This window comes from Bacillus rossius, chromosome 7 (assembly GCF_032445375.1).
Source record: "Bacillus rossius redtenbacheri isolate Brsri chromosome 7, Brsri_v3, whole genome shotgun sequence".
NCBI classification, from domain to species: domain Eukaryota; kingdom Metazoa; phylum Arthropoda; class Insecta; order Phasmatodea; family Bacillidae; genus Bacillus; species Bacillus rossius.
Genome location: NC_086335.1, coordinates 37,013,681 through 37,030,437, shown reverse-complemented (window position 1 = coordinate 37,030,437; position 16,757 = coordinate 37,013,681). Strand labels below are relative to the sequence as shown.

Genomic DNA, 16,757 nt, shown 5'->3' with positions numbered 1-16,757 from the left:
CTTTCGAAACACTCCATTTAAGATATGGAAACCAGAAACGCAAGCCAAAACACAAAAATTTCGAAAGTTTGGTCATGCTTACTGGGCTCGTAAATTTTCTTAATTTTGACGACAATTCACTGTAGAAATAGGTACTACGTTGTTTCAGAAAAAAATAAGTATTTACTTACATGAAGTTGGAGATAGTGAAAAAAGTAGGTTTTAATAATTAATAATTACTAAGTCACTGGTAATTCATTTGAGTTTTATTTAAAACATTTTATTTTGCGACAAGCAACAGTTTGAAGAATCAGAAGTGTATGGGCTTCTATTTCCATCGCCACGTTATGCGGCAAACTCAGGCTGTCTCACGGATACAGGGTTTAGTATCGTAATACGGTTCTCATGACGATCGTAAAAAAATAAGGTCAGTGTGGTGAACCCGAGAAGGCTTTCAGCCTCTCGGCACTTGTCGAATTAATCACGTGCTTCACATAAAACCAGCGGTTTTACGGTGGCTTCTCCGAGTCGAAGGTGTTTAAGAAAAATTCACTTTGAATATACGAGCAGTACTTATTTAAAATCATTTAGAGATTCCAGTTTTGTATCGGTATCTTCGTACATTACCTAGTTATGAGTTTAACACGAACACGAAATAATCAATTCCCCACTTTCTAAACAAAATTTAAAAAATCAAGTCAAGTTAACAGCAGACAAATTACACTCTTCTTCCGCTCACGTAAATTTCTAACAATGAGCGTGCAATAAGTAGGACCCATTAAATTGTATACGCCTCTTTTATTTTCAGACATTAGAATAACTATCAACTTTGTACGTACCAAATTCCCAAAACCGTTAATGAAAGATTTCACTCGCGAACTGTCTTATCTCTGCCTGGATCTAAGTGTTAGGTTCAAAAGGAAGTGATCGCTTAGAGCAATACTCGCACGTACATCAGGCGCTTCTTCGACTCTATGCTCAGAGCACAATATTTGCGAGCATTCTTTCCGTCAGAAGGGTCACCTAACAGGGACTGCGGAATGTTAAAAAAGAAATTCTGTATGTTAATTTTCAACCTAAACTGTTTTGTTAAAATACAATTATCACCATTTCTCGCTTAGAAAAAATAATTACACAGAAATAAAAAAAAATTTAAAAACATAAATAACACAACCGTGAACAGTTAAAATAGTTTATTGAATATTAATTCTATAAAAATACAGTCAAGTAATTGTAATAGTTTTTCCATCAAATGTATTTTGTAATTGTAAAAACTGCTCAAAATTTGACAGCCTGACGCCTAAAACTTTCAAGTTCTGCGATTTAAAAAAGCAAAACAAAGTCTGTAAAGAAATCGTAGGCCAAATTTGGGACCAAATCAGCAATATCAGCCACCAAGGACTGCGATACCAGAAACATTAAGAGTACCATGTATTTAAAAAAAAGTTATTTTTTTATTTTTTTTAGGTTTTATGTCTCCAAGGGAGTAGGGGAGACCGGGGCTAGTTTACACATATTTATGTTAATGAATTTTCCTTGTTCCCCTAAATATTAGATTTACTCCAAAACTATTTGCAAATATTGAGTAGTTCCTTAAGATTGTATAGACAAATTTATAATTTCATTAAATACAATCTGTTATAGTGAAATTTAAAAACTTTATGCCTACGTCGTGTGTGTAAATGTGCCCCGCTTACGGGGAAAGTGTACACACATCGCGGGGCTTGTTTACACAACCTTTCAGGCCTAATTCGGAAGTGTAAAAATAATATAAAATTTATACATAACTGATTTATTATGAACCTACATCACGATACACACCACATTGAATTTAATAAGTTATGTATTTAACAGCAAAAAATGTGTTAGAGTCTAATAAAACATACAGTACAAATTACTTGTTTTCATTTTTTTTGTATCTTTTTTATTGAGTACCTATCTCTGTGAATAAACTAGAGCCAAAATATTCATTTTCTAGCAAATAAGATCCATTTCTTTAATACAAGGCAGTTCAAAATTAAAGTTTTATTTGAAATAAATATTTGTAAGTTAACAAAATTATTAGCTAGTGATGTACAGCATTATCCTTAACAGGCTTAATCATTTTGCCTGTTACGTTTTTGGAGGACTTATTCATCGGAGTTTTTGAATCTTTCAAATTAAACAGATTTATTTTTGCTGGCTAGCGTCCCCCTTTTGTTTCCAATGTTTTGTTTTTTCCTCTTCTTTGACTCCTCCTGTTCTTGTCTAAGAGCTTCCTTCACTGGCGTATCTTTCTTGGCGCAGCCTTTTCGAAGGGCCTCAGCTGTTCAGGAGTTGGGAAACACAACGGCTTTGAAGCAGGCTTACTTGAAGAGGAACAAGTAGGTGAAAATTGTTGGAAGTGCTTGTAATAGCAGGAATAATATGTGAACTACAAGGAGTGTCTTCATTAGGTTCAGACTCAAGCAATAACATTGTTGACAACTGAAGGATTGAACACATTTGTTGGGCTAGGCGCAGGTCTATCTATGACATAGGAAGTCATGTAATCTGCATAAGAAAAAATGTCACGGTTCAATGGGTGAATGCCCGTGACTCTAAATCCCGAAATTATATTTACAGGAGTTGCTGCTAAGGGAATACTTGCGGCTAAAATAGCGGGTATGTCGTATATTGTCATGGGGCGCTTGTAAGCACACATCAATGCATCACATTCGGTGTTTACATACTTCTTTAATGGACCATAAACACTGCGGTCAAGCGGCTGTAATTTATGGCTACAGTGAGGAGGAAATGACAGTAACGTCACTCCATTGTCCTTGAAGTAGTCCAAAACTTTTGACAAGTGTGATTCGTGGTTATCCAGTAACAAAAGGCATGGTTTAGTGGTAGAACACCTTACATGTGAAACAAAATGTTTAGAAAATTTCAAAAAGTTATCCTCCACCATCCACCCGAATGTATTGGCATCACCTTCACAGCCTACTGGGCCATCCCTCAAAAGGTGTGGCTGAAACCTGACTCTTGGAAATACAATAAATGGGGGTACAAAGTTCCCCGCAGCACTTACTGACAGAGCTACAGTAACTAATGATCCTCGTTCTGCCATGTCATTTTCCCAATCTGCCTAAATCCTCTGCGTGCTATAACTCTGTCCGGTCTTTGCACAGTTGTGATGCCAGTTTCCTCAACATTCCAAATATCCGCAGGACCTACCTTCAGTCTGTTTATGACAGTTGTAAGATTGTTAATAAACACTGAGACATTTGTGTAGTTGAAACTTGTTGCTCGAGCTAAGCTTGTAGCCTGATGAGTCCTAATATACAGTTTGTTATGTCTTTTTAAAAAAACCAGTTAACCTGTCAGGACCTTCCATTTAATTTTCTGCCCACGATGGGGGAATCTTCCTGTTGCAAGAAACTTAATATGTGTAAGCAAACCGCCTTACTTCTTTAGGTGTAAGCCCGAAATATATGTCGGAGGTTTTCATGAGGTATTGTTCCAACTTTCCCTCTTGGTCAGGCTCAAAAACCTGCACAAATCAAACCAGTACGAAGGCTATTAGTTTTTTTACAGGAACTAAAAAGACGTTAATTTAATTTATAAAACTTGAATAACTTTTATAAAAACTTAATACATTGTTTAAAAATACCAAAAGATGCAGCATAAAAATAAATATCGTCAATGTTATGCGGTTAATTAAATTTTTCCAATTAATTTGCTAAAATAAATTACAGCCAATCCCAAATATTATTCTTAGCTTTATATAAGGTCTATACAATCGTTACACATTGGCCTAAAGTTTCTTTGAGAACGTTACCTATATTAAAATATACAAAATAAAAATCTTACATCGTGCATGAAGGAAGTGCCGGGGCAAGTTTACACAGTGTGTAAACCTACCCCAATGAAGGTGTGGAAACATGCCCCATCACCATATTTGAAGTTTAACTCATGTTACAAAAAATTCTAGGAAGTTCACAATTCATACAAGTACTGCGATTTGTTGACAAATCACTACTCTTCCAATATACATCATTACTTTTTCTAATCTCTTACAGTTACAGTTATTACAATTGATGAAAGTTACAACAAAATAATTACTTCCGTTGAGAAAAAATGTAGTTATCCTTCTGAAACGAAGACGCTAACTGCGACAGCGCTGTAAAAGTTGTTATGGCATCCGCAAGGAGGCAGCACTACACTGGTCTACCTGGTAGTGCGCTCTAACGATTTCATTTTGAATAAAGGCCAGTGTGTAAACATGCCCCGTGTGTAAACGTGCCCCGGTCTCCCCTACCTGGAGAGGGGCCGACAGGGCTTGTGCCCCGGACGCCGCATTTGTAAAAAAGGAGGGGGGGAGTGGTAAACTGGCAGAGTAAATTTTTATTATGGATATTTACTTGATCATTGTAGTGTTTAAAAAACACAAAAATTTTGGAGGACAGATAAACGAAATTATTTGAATTGAAAGGTACATACATGGATGTCGTCAAATATTAAAAAAAAAAAAGTATTTATTTTTCGGGTATTATCAACTTTTGATGTGTTAATTAATTTAATGACTGCAAATAAATCTATTTATTTACCATCTAAGCTGAGTCAAAATTATTTGGGATAGTGGAATTAATATGTGGTGGGAATATGATGTGTCGTCGGGAAAGTTTTTGGTTTGGTTGGTTTGTTCTTGCCCCAGGTGTAAAAACTAGTCTAGTAACGTCCCTGTATGGCTGTGAGACGAAGACGCTGTTAGCGACGAAAACGCGCAGCACGGATCGAGCGTACTTGGGGGGTGAATACAAGCCATGGCCTTTGGTGAAGATGGTGGTCCCGGGAAAACTGTGGGGGAACTCCAGGCACGGCCGGGAATCGAACCCAGGCCGTCCGGGGCGGACCACCTCGCTGTGTAGCAAGCAGGCCGCGATGAGGAGTGGTTTGTCTGCCCCCGTGCTTGCACGCAGCGAATCCACGAGCAGTACCCGCTTATCTGGAAGTTGATCGCGAACACCCGCGCAGACATGCGGTACACGCTCCACGCTCCACGCTCCACGCTCCACGCTCCGCCAAAAACACGTGCCGTATGAGGTGATCACGAACCAACATGCGGTGTGCGTTTTGTTGTACTTACTCCGTGACACTTGTGAGCCAAAGTTAGAATTCCGTGACGTCAAAGGCAAGCAACCACTGAATAATTGATGTGTGCGTTAAATATTTTTTTTTTTGTTTCAGAGATACATAAATATTTATTTTTAGATATAATTTTTTTGTTTCAAGCATTTAGAACTATCTGTGATTTGTTAAACAGTTATTTCATTTAAACATGTAGTAAAATAAATCTGTGTCGTCAACGTTACAATACCTGTGTTTTGCCATAGAAAACATAAAACCGTAGATATAAGTACTGCGGTAACAGTTCCTAATCTCAAGTATTGTTTATGTTAAATTTCATTTTAAATTAGTTTCGACTCCTAACACGCCCAGCTATGTTAAAAGAAAATCGTGCCGCCAAAATTTGACATTCATTTAACACTTATTATCGTTTAATTACATTTGTATCCTCTTATTCGTATCGCACCACAAGATCAGGGGCGCAACAACTAAATTTCCAAAGGGGGGGGAAATATATGTTTTTATAAAGAATCATCGATCCTCCCTATTGAAGCGGGGTCCGGGGGCCCTCCCCCGGGAAAATTTGTATTTCAAGGTGGAAAATGGTGCTATTTAAGCAGTTTTATTATCCAAAAATTGATTACAAAGCACTTTCTTTGCCCCCGTTTGCCCCCACTTCAAGGTTTCAGAGGGGGGGGGGTGCTAAATACCCTTGCCCCCACCCCCCCTGTTGTTGCGCCCTTGCACAAGATAATACGCCCGTGGTATATAACGTAGCTTCGGTGCGATAAATAACTTCCGAAATGTGTGTCCGTACTCAAAGATTACGGTACACACCGTCAAACGTCACCAGTGCTCGGAGTTTGACGAAGAATGTTGTGTTCGTAATCACGCGGTGATCTTCAGGACCTTCTCTGCTTACCGCGTCTTGCATCGCGGAGTGTGTGTTCGTAGTCAGCCCGCCGGCCACGCATACGGCGTTTACATCTTCAGAAGAATAAACGCGGTTTGAAAACTGCTCGAGACTATGACAGTTGTCTGTTAACAAAAAGCATTTTTTTTTTTTAATCCTGTTGTCAGAATGGTCGATATGTTTTTGTAATTAATTTTTAAACTGCAAATTTCGACTGTAAAATTGGTTTGAAAAAGTGTTTTCTCAATCATATTTAAGTATGAAACTCCCAGTCTATATTCTTGAAAGCCCTATAAGGCACTTGCTGTACACCTTAAGCTTCATTTCTCCGCCATGTGACGTTATGATTTCCCGTTTATATATCACAGATGCCCTTTGCTTGACGAGAAGACTGCGAGCCAGTTGAGTGGCGATACCGCGCTAGAAGCACCAGCGAGCGTCGACCATGTCATTTCGACTCACTTAAACAAATACACCCCTCATCAGGCGGGCCCATTAAGTTTGCAATCAAGCGAATATTGCTGTGGCATGAATGTTTGGCCAACCTTTGAACGAGAGTATTTGGGGGCTTTGTAGCCACACGGCACTGGGTAATAAAATTATGGCTTCACTCACTTCGCCCCCCCCCCCCCCCCCCCTACGGCCCAACGATAAAAACCAATTCTGATTTTAAAACAAAAGCCCAACACACAAAATAGCAATTCTAACTGAGTTTATATTTATGGCAACCGTGAACCAGTAGCTCCAGAAAAATCTTAGGCTCCCGTACAGTTGAAAAAATAAATGGTAACAGTGTTTAGTGTGGACCCAGTTATTGAGTAGTGAAAAAAAGTGCTAATATTTGAATAATAATTTATATTTAGTAATTAAACTGTAAATTTTGTGACACTAAACAATTGGTAAGCTTATAGCATATTTTTTTTTATCAAAGATATAATTATTTTCAAATAACTAATAAAAAATTGATTCCTCAATATTTAATAAATACTTTTTTTGTCAGTGAGAGTTTTAATTTGTATTTAATTAGTAGGGGCAGGTACTTTTCGCAAAACTATCTGAACTATAACTAGACCACAGAAAGGTTTCTTCCTTGAAATTGGTGGCCGTTCGCAAGAGAAGACATTATTTTATTCAATGACGCGTTTGCATCCGCACAGAATTACTGTGATTCGTGCGCCGACGGCATACACGTGCCTGAAATCAACGCAACGCTGCTACAATGCTTTAAAAAAACTCAGCTGGTCTAGAAAATTTATTGCTAAAACTACTCGTCCTTATTCAAGGATGTTTTAAAACCGTAAAAATCTTTAATCGGGGACATTCTGGGCTACAGCCATATTAGACTATTTACATTACCGGACTATCGAACGTCAATATATTTTTAATGGGAGAAACAAATAAACATTCATATAAATGGCAATTGTATTTAAAACAAGTTTAAATAACTTGTTCCTTAGAAACTAAAAAATGTGTTTATATATATTACAGAAAAGTGTTGGTTTTCTTCAAAAATTTATCATGGAAATGTACCCGTGAAATAGTAAGTGTGAAATGTAAACCGCTGGAAAAAAAGAAAACATCTGCAGTAAAATGAAAACCGAAAGTAACTATAAATTCTCAGAGATCTAATTACGTCGGCGGTGCGGTAAAGTGACCTTCTACCGGCTCGATTTGTGCCCGATTAAAGATAGTGCCAAATCATATAATGCCGGATTAAAGAAATTCCTGTTAAATACTCATCACCGATGTACAAACAAGGACAATGATTCCGTTTAGGAGTTTAGTAGTATCCTAAATTATTTGGCTAATATTTCTTGTTTTTGCACATGAATTTAAATTAATTCACAATATAACCATACTTAATTTTTATAGCAGTAATTTTTTGTTACAAAAAAACGTTTTACAGGTATTTAATGGTTTTTCTAACTTAAATGCAAATTCTTGTGTCAGTCCTAGTGTGTTCTGAAAAAATTGAATTGTATTTTGGATTAACCATTCGTATTAAACCTTCGTCTCCAAACACTTAATTTTCAGTAAATCATTCCAAAATCAATAAAAAAAAACAAGGTTATTATGGTTTTGGAGAAACCTAATATTTTATTTATTTTGGAATTATTTACTGAAAATTAAGTGTTTGATGGCGAACGCTATACATGAACGGTAATCTTAAACAGGACTTGTTTAGATAAAAGGCTTTTTACAAACAATTAAATATGATTACATTATGAGATTGTTTAAAATAATGTGCAAAATTACGATATATTAGAAGCAAAATAGTTTAGTATACTACCGCCTTAAAGGAGATTAGGTTTCGCCATCTTGGAATTTCAAATATTTTGAGACCGTTTGCAATAAAGCTCCCGTGCTAAATTATTCAGTTCAACCTGGCAAAGGACTTAGCTTCGTTACTTAGCTACTTGTTGAAGTCAACGTTGTGAACTGTTGTGGTCATAATGATAGTTGCAGTCGCCCACGAGAAATATGCTTGGAACAAGGTATATAATGTCTGGGATATATGATTTACTCTTGACAGGCCAAAAATTGGAATAAACAATTTAAAATTAGAAATATTATAAAAAGATGGAAAAATCCAAGATGGTAGCGCCTAATTCCCCTTATCATCAAAAGAATCCATTTATAACGAAATAAATGTACTTTAATAAAAACGAATTTCAATGATTAAATAAATGAATTGTAGCGAAATAAATCAAAGGAAGGAACTGAAATGTGTGGAAATGTGATCTACTTGAAAATATTAGGTCCAAAGTCAATTATTTTTTGTACCTCTCATCTACAGTTCAGGGGACCTTCAGTGTTGATATAACTACAGCCGAGACATGCTCAGTACCACGCATCTTCAAAATCCTAAGCCTTCAGAGTCGATCCTTGTTAAGCCTTACGACAAAAGTCTCCGAAACAAGAGACCTACTCTATAAGTTTACTAGACATTTTTATGCTTGTCATAGCACACGTCAGGCGTGTATCGGTGTCGGCGAGGCGGGATGATAAGCGCGAAGCTCGCTGGTGCTTCTAGTGCGGCGTCGCCTACGGACTGGCTCGCAGTCTTCTCGTCGTGCATGGGGCATCTCTGAGATCTGAGCGGTGTAACGTTACATCAAATGGTAAAGAAAAGAAGATAAAGGTGTAATATAGAGCCCCTTAAGTTATTTCAAGAATCTTTACTGGTGGTTTTATGCCTAGAAAATTAAATTACTCTAAGAAAAAACGTATTTTAGACATTCTATAACGCTTCTAAGAATACAGTTTATAAACTTGATTCTGGAACTCGTGAACAGACTGGTGCACAGCCGGGTAGTCTTGGGCGGGTCGTTACCACAACGCCGAACGTGCAATAACGCAGAATACCATTACACCGAATGCCAAATTGACTACAACGCCGACAGCTATAAAACTGCGGTGTACCACAACGCCGAACTACCACAACGCCGAAATACATTAACCCCGAAAAAAATGTCATTGCAGGACTACCACAAAGGTTAGGTTAGGTAAGGTTAGCACACAAATTCATTCAGTTGTTTTTAATTTTGCTCCTGTGGTGGCCCCCCCCCCCCTTTCCATGCAGCAACATTTTTCGGCGTTACTGTATTTCGGCGTTGTGGTACACAGCAGTTTTCTAGCTGTTGGCGTTGCGGTCAATTTGGCATTCGGCGTTATTGTACGTTCGGCGTTGTGGTATTTCGGCGTTGTGGTGACGACCCGTCTCGGGCCGTCGACGAGGCGAGGGGCTGGCCGGCCGTGTGGAGGGGCAGTGGGGCACGCACCGGGCTTGGAGTCGAGGCCGCAGACGGAGTCGGCGACCACCAGCCGAGACGTGTCGAGGCCCTCCGAGCCGCCCAGCTCCACGTAGTCCGGCAGCCCCCTCTTGCGGCACTGCAACAGCATCAGCCTCCACTCACAGTCGGCAAGAAGCAACGGTAACAGTAGGTCGTGTGCACAAGGGCGTCGCCAGCCGATGGCCATCTCATGGCCTGGGGGGTGGGGCAAGTTGTGGGAAAAGTATGTATTTTTTTTTGCATTAGGCTACATTTTTTTGAATGTCTAGAGCTTCCCCCCCTACTCCCCCCCCTTGCAATGCCCTTGCGTGTGCATGTTTCCTAACCTACCGAAGATACATCGCGCATCTATTTGGTGTCGGGCTAAAACTCACCAGTTATATTTTACACTCCACCCGCATACGTTTTCGTATTGGACGATTTTTTTACTGGCTTGTACCTTAACACTTGTTTTCGATGAAACTATGTCCAAAAAAAAAAATTTTTTTTTTTTGCGGATGACATCAGTTTGGCGCGTTGATGAAGATATAAAATCTCGTCGTCACTTTTGTGTGGCCTAGTTTTCAATCCAGTAGGCTACGAGCTTGATATTCAGAGGCCATTTCGATTAAAATCTGGGCTGCATCGAAATAAAACTGGACTTGTGATGATTTAGCCAAAACCGAGAGTTTGTTGAAATGCCGTCTGTAAGCGAACAAACCTTGTATCTATGTACGTAAGCTCATTTTGACATTAAAACTGGCAATTCGTACGCCATGCGCAGTAGACTAGTCTATATCTGCATCATCACTAGTCCGTGTGATTCCACCCCTCCCCCCGCGGAGTTGCCTACTTACGACAAATTGGCGAGAGCCAACATATAACCCCTGCAAAAGTACCAGTTCGCTATTAAAGCAAAGTTGACAAATATATTTATTTTCTCAGAAAAAGAAGGAAATTCAGCCCATAGTTATTGAGTGCAATTTGCTTTTTATATATATAAATACGTAAATAACTGCATAACGAACCAATTTTTTTCTTTAAAATTTCTAGTTACTAATAATTTAACACACTTCTTCCGTGTCACCAATAAGTAGAAAAGAAGTCTATTTGTAGAGTAAGATCGGCCAGGTTTCCATCTATTCTGGAAAGCCATAACCGGAAAAACACTCATTAAAACTTCGCAGAACTGCGTCGCTGGTATTTTGTACTCGTTGGGAGTGTTCGCTTATCGCTTCTGCCCCAACGCTTCCCGTAATTAGTCCCACGACGTCACGCAGCATATTTATCTCGTAATGACTCAAGCTGGCAAACTAAGTAAAACAAGTGACACGTCTGTGCACATACAGCTAACGGGCCGTCTATAAACACCAGCTTCGGTGACGAAATTGAGGAATAAAAATGCCTGCGATGTCTTTAATTGAAACAGCTGAAGATAGGGCCCGGGAAAAAATTCGCCAACTCAGTGGACTCTAGGGTTGAAATCCACAGTTTTCTTCATACTTGCCCAAATATTGAAACCGTTCATTGGAATTCCAGTTGTTGTTTTTTTCTTCTGCTAGTTGCTATTGCGTTTCATGGTGGCACAGCAACGTTTACGATTCAAGCAGCGAATCCAAGCGACGGTGCGCACAGGGCAGGCGCGTCCATATAGGCGAACTAGGCAACCGCCTAGGGCGCCAAGTAGCTGGGGGCGGCGCAGCACGACACATTACAGCTCATATAATGTGTTTAACGATTATTGAAAAACTAGATGAAAATGGATTTTTCTAACAGTTTGGAATGTTTATATTGATACAAGTAATTATTTAAAGCCCACGGCGACTTGTTTATGATTTGTAATAAGTTAAAAAAGTAAAAAAAAACACAAGCCTGCTTACATTTGATTGTTGACAAAATATTAGGCTTACGTGATGTATTTTGAGGCAAGGACAATTTTTGTTTTTTGGGTGTCCGGATCGGGGGGTGGGGGGGGACATTAAGGTTTTTCGCCTAGGGCGCCAATTTACCTTGCACCGGCCCTGGGTGCGCAGAAAGTATGTGTGTGATTCTCATCCAAAGAATTTTGTGTTTTAAAAGCGAATCCTGAGCCGAAGTGACTCCCAGGCCTGAAAGGGAAAGGGAAGGGGTAGCTGGTACCTTGTGCAAGGTGCCGGTCTCCACCTCCAGGCCGCGCTCCGGGTTGGCCAGCCCCACGTCCAGGGACAGCACCTTCACCGCGGCCGGGTACAGCGAGGTGAGGCTGCAGTTGGCTCGCTTGCCGTAGTTGCGCAGCGTGTACACGTCCGCCGCGCCTTCCAGCAGGATGTTGCACGCTGCACGCACACGCACGTACGTTCCACCGACACGCTCTGAAGTAACGCCATCACACTTGGAGCGGGACGCACCACAACGCCGAGATACCACAACGCCGAACGTACAATAACGCCGAATGCCAAATTGACCACAACGCCAGACAGCTAGAAAACTGCCGTGTACCACAACGCCGAATTACCACAACGCCGAAATACATTAACCCCGTAAAAAAAATGTCATTGCAGGACTGCCACAAAGGTTAGGTTAGGTAAGGTTAGCAAACAAATTCATTCAGTTGTTTTTTTCATTTTGCTCCTGTGCCCCCCCCCCCCCCTCAACCCACAGCAACATTTTTTCGGCGTTACTGTATTTCGGCGTTGTGGTACACAGCAGTTTTCTAGCTGTCGGCGTTGCGGTCAATTTGGCATTCGGCGTTATGGTATTCGGCGTTATTGTACGTTCGGCGTTGTGGTACTTCGGCGTTGTGGTAACGATCCCACTTGGAGGTTGAAGTAGCTCGGCTTCTGGGTTGCAGGACGCGGCTGCAACCCAGCAGCCGAGCTACTTCGCGCAATGGCCGTGAGAGCCTGCGAACATTATTACACTTGGAGGTTGCAAGACGCCTGAGGCACTCCTTGAAAATATTATGAATATAACAAACACTCTGATTGAATAAACTCGAAAATTTTATTTATTTTTAAATTGTGAAAATTTAAATTATATCATATACATAATTATAAAAAAATATACTAATATATATAAAGTGCATCTGTGATATTTACCGATGATTTAAGCAGCAAGAAATTAAGTGTCCACAAATTTTTAATATCATATAAAAATTCAAACGGGTGTAACTACACAAAAAAAACAATCTGGGGAAAAAAACGTTTGGGCATAAAAACATATAAACATTTAATTTTAATAAAAAATATATATATATCAAACGGTGGACAGACTGCAGCTGAGAATTAGTAATTTTGACCCATTACAGAAGTAGGTGTTTGGTCTATTAGATTGCTAATTTTCGCAAGTATTCTTGATTAACGTAGAAATTACGTGAGTAAATATTTTTATTTGTAATTTTGTGGTGTTTTATTTCTTGTGTCTGTCACTTTTAGTGTTATATGGATAATTTGTGGCTTATTTTTATTGTATAGGCGAATTCGTCCCTTGTTATGTTCTCGAAGCATAATATATATATTTTTAATAGGCTAAATTAATATTTCGTAAACTTTAAATGCAATCTCATTGGTTGCAATTTGTTACGTTTACATGCATTGTGGAAGCAACAGACGCGACAGTGTTATGTTCCGGGGGATCCGTCTCCAATTACGTGATCCGTCTCCGTTTAAGTGATCTGTCTCCGTTTATGTGAGCAGTCTCCTCCTTTTCCAAACACTATAAAATGTTTCATCATTGGGTTATCTCAGTCAGTTATTAAAATAATTAATGTACTGTTTGTTCACGTTGAAAATTTTTTTTTCGGAAACCCTGCAAAATATATACCTACTTTCGCTTCACTAAACATCCTTCTGCAGTAAGCATAACTCAACATAAACTTTAAGCTTAAGACCTGTAGGTTTTCCTTGCACTGACAACGTTAAAATAGATAACACACTGGAAGCATAATTATGTAGTTGTTATAGACAGAAACTTATTCTAAATAGTTTGGAATGATATCGATAAATTTTAGAAATCTACCGATTTCAAAATTGTATATTTAGGACACCTTTAGACGAAAATATATACAATAATGTTTAGGTATCACTGTATCATAATATAATTTATTTTTCATGAACTAGACATTTGCTCTATTTCCGTTAAATATTTATGCAAGTGCTTAGACTATTATCATTGCGTACGATGTTAATAGTATTAAATTTCCTTATGGGACGGATATTTACCTGCTGTATTGTAACCTTCTCGTTGTATCAAAGTCTTAGTCTAAGGGCGCTGCTTGAAAGGAGCTCTGACTCTTAATCATATTTGCTGAAGGAAAACATACCTCGATGAACACAAACCTCTTCGCAAACTTTGCTAGGTACGTGAGCGCGCGCGGCGAGACGATTAATTCCATCTCGCGCAGTAATTCCCTCCAGAATACCTTTTAGTCCTTGCCCTTAGCCATATGGCGCACTCCTGTGTGATTAATATTTCCATCAAGACATACACACCCCCATTCCCCCTTCGTGGGAATCCACAGCTTCCTTTCTTCGCTGACGAGTTCCCACCCCGTTATCAGTTAAACGGTTTAGAGGAGGCAGTGACACGCAACGTTGTTAAGTAGAAGCGTGTGTCAAGAACTCTCTTGTGTCTTGCGAATGAGAAACGAAAATGTCAGCAGACAAAACACGATGCTATAGTCTTGGAGCTTGAAACTGTGAGAGTTATATAAATTTTGTGATGTAAATATTCTTCCGAACAATAAATATTCAATTACTACAAACGTTTTTTTTGTTTTTATTCTCACAGGCCTCTTTGAGTTTTATGCCTTTGTAATTAAATATATTTTCGTTAATCTATCAAATTACAACATTTACCTAACAGTAGCGACTGTTATCCGATTGTTTTCCATGTAATGAAAACCCATTTTCTTAGTTAGATGTGTCAGTTAAACAGTTTTGAACACAACTTTAGTAATATTTACGAACCCATTTCTTAGGAGAACACTGACGGGGAGAAATAAATTGTCCAAAAAAATGTACAAACGTTACTATTTTTCATCTTAAAGTTAATATTGTTAAACAGTCGTCGTTTCAGCTATGTTTACAATAAATAAATTTGTGTTGAAAACATTGCATTTGTATAGAGTCGTGTTTCATTATGTGAAGGTAAGTAATAATGAAAATTTTGAAATATGTTTTAAATTTATATATTGATGTACATATTTCATAATCAATTACTGTTGCTATTTAATTATAGTTAATTCATTATTATATATTTTATTTATAAATTATAGTTTTTAAAAATATTTTCTGATATTATTTTTATCAACATTGCCAACAGGTATTAAGGTTTCTAACTTCACATAAACAGTAATAAGGCAGCAGTGTAGAAAATGCACTGTCACAAGGTTAAATCAGTGAATTGATAATATAACAACAAATTCAATAAACCACTACTGACTGACGAAACAATTTAAGTTCCTTTAAATTTGGTGCCCATGTAAATACACTTATCTGCAGATTATCACAAATCTGCCTTTTATACTGTTCTTGGGTTATTATTAGAGACCATTTCATATTTTAACAAATAAGAACCCTCTTTATATAATTAATTTACAAATGTTTAACAATGTCATTATATTTTAACTACTCAACATCAAACTACACCCGAGTCCTACAAGTAAACCATTCTTAAATGCTTCTCGTCAACAGACCCCCAGCAGTTATCAAATCGCGTGGATTTTTTTTCCGAAGCTCTCGACACCATATGTGTGTGTGAGAGTAGGCGAGCCCTTTAATAGGTTCGTTCAGTGGCGTGAGAAATAGTAGAGCTGACGAAGCCGTAACTAAGCCCAGCTTGGCATCAGCACAGGCCAGTAACTTTGGCACGGCCAGGCCAAGCCTGCCCACCCAAGTAAAGAGGCTTGCGACAGTCTGCACACCGCGGCAGTGTTTGCTGAGCGAGCCGTTCTTCATCGCGAATACCTTTGGGGTCAATTACGATGCACGTTGTGCAAATTTAACAGAAATATTCACGTAAAATTACATATATTTGTACATTTATGCATTTACATGGAAACAACTGGAAGAATACAAAATAGTGTCCGCAGTAATACCGGTTTCGATTTCTTACCCGGGCATTTATGGCATGTGTTGTCCCAGTTCCTTCAATGGTATGAATTATTTGTAAACCGTTCCCTGAATAGCTTTCCAGTGGTTTAAAAAATTATGTGTGAATGAAACATTAATTAAAGCAATAAATTATGCACCAACTTTCTTGCCTAGTGTTCTTCTTCCTACTTCTAGGCTTCCCCATCTCAACTCGTCTCCCCACATCTCTCAGCACTTGGCACATGCTAACTAGCCTCTCCTTCTGCCTTCAGTTCTTTAGGATCTCCCATCCCATTTCCTTCGTCAGCTCTGTTGGACTATTTAGATACTCTCCCTTTCCGCTTCTTACGGTTATCCTCCAGTTTCCTTCACCCACCTAGCTGCTTTCCTGTGCACTCCCTCCAGTTTCCTTCACCCACCTAGCTGCTTTCCTCTGCACTCCCTCCAGTTTCTTCTCAAGCATTCCTATATATATAGAAGTCCCACACTGCTGATGCATACAACAGCACGGGGCATTATGGCATTAGCCTTTATACAGCTTTGGTTTGTTTTTCTAATAGATTGCTTGAGGACCTGTCACACTGTCCAATATCTGTCTCCAATGTATTGGACAATAGAGTTGGAGGGGAAGTACTGGTTTGAAAATGGCTACCAATATTCTCTATAAAATATATTTGGAAATATATCCTCAAATAAGTTTTAAATCATTTCACACTATCAAAGTTTATTTTTGGTCTGAGCTATCTCAAACGTTTCAAATTTGTTTCTCAATTTCGAATATAAACTAGGAATTACTTTGCTGGAAGGAATTTTTTTAACTTATTATTATTTTGCACATGGATAAATTAAAATCACAATAATATTCGTTGTATAATGAAATCAATTTTTAAGAGATTTTTAAAGTTACAGAAACATAATTTCATTTTTACT

General features: G+C 38.6%; 1 protein-coding gene across 2 annotated transcripts in view; it reads right to left on the bottom strand.

Annotated features, from left to right (window-relative positions):
• Positions 1 to 16,757, bottom strand: part of LOC134533830 (corticotropin-releasing factor-binding protein) — a 138,980-nt gene that overhangs the window by 17,619 nt on the left and 104,604 nt on the right. For both annotated transcript variants that reach the window (XM_063371512.1, XM_063371513.1), the window contains exons 5-6: positions 11,896 to 12,071; positions 9,766 to 9,874 (exon numbers count right to left, since the gene is read on the bottom strand). In XM_063371512.1, coding sequence (XP_063227582.1) covers positions 9,766 to 9,874; positions 11,896 to 12,071 — 285 coding nt within the window. The remainder of the gene's footprint in view (positions 1 to 9,765; positions 9,875 to 11,895; positions 12,072 to 16,757) is intronic.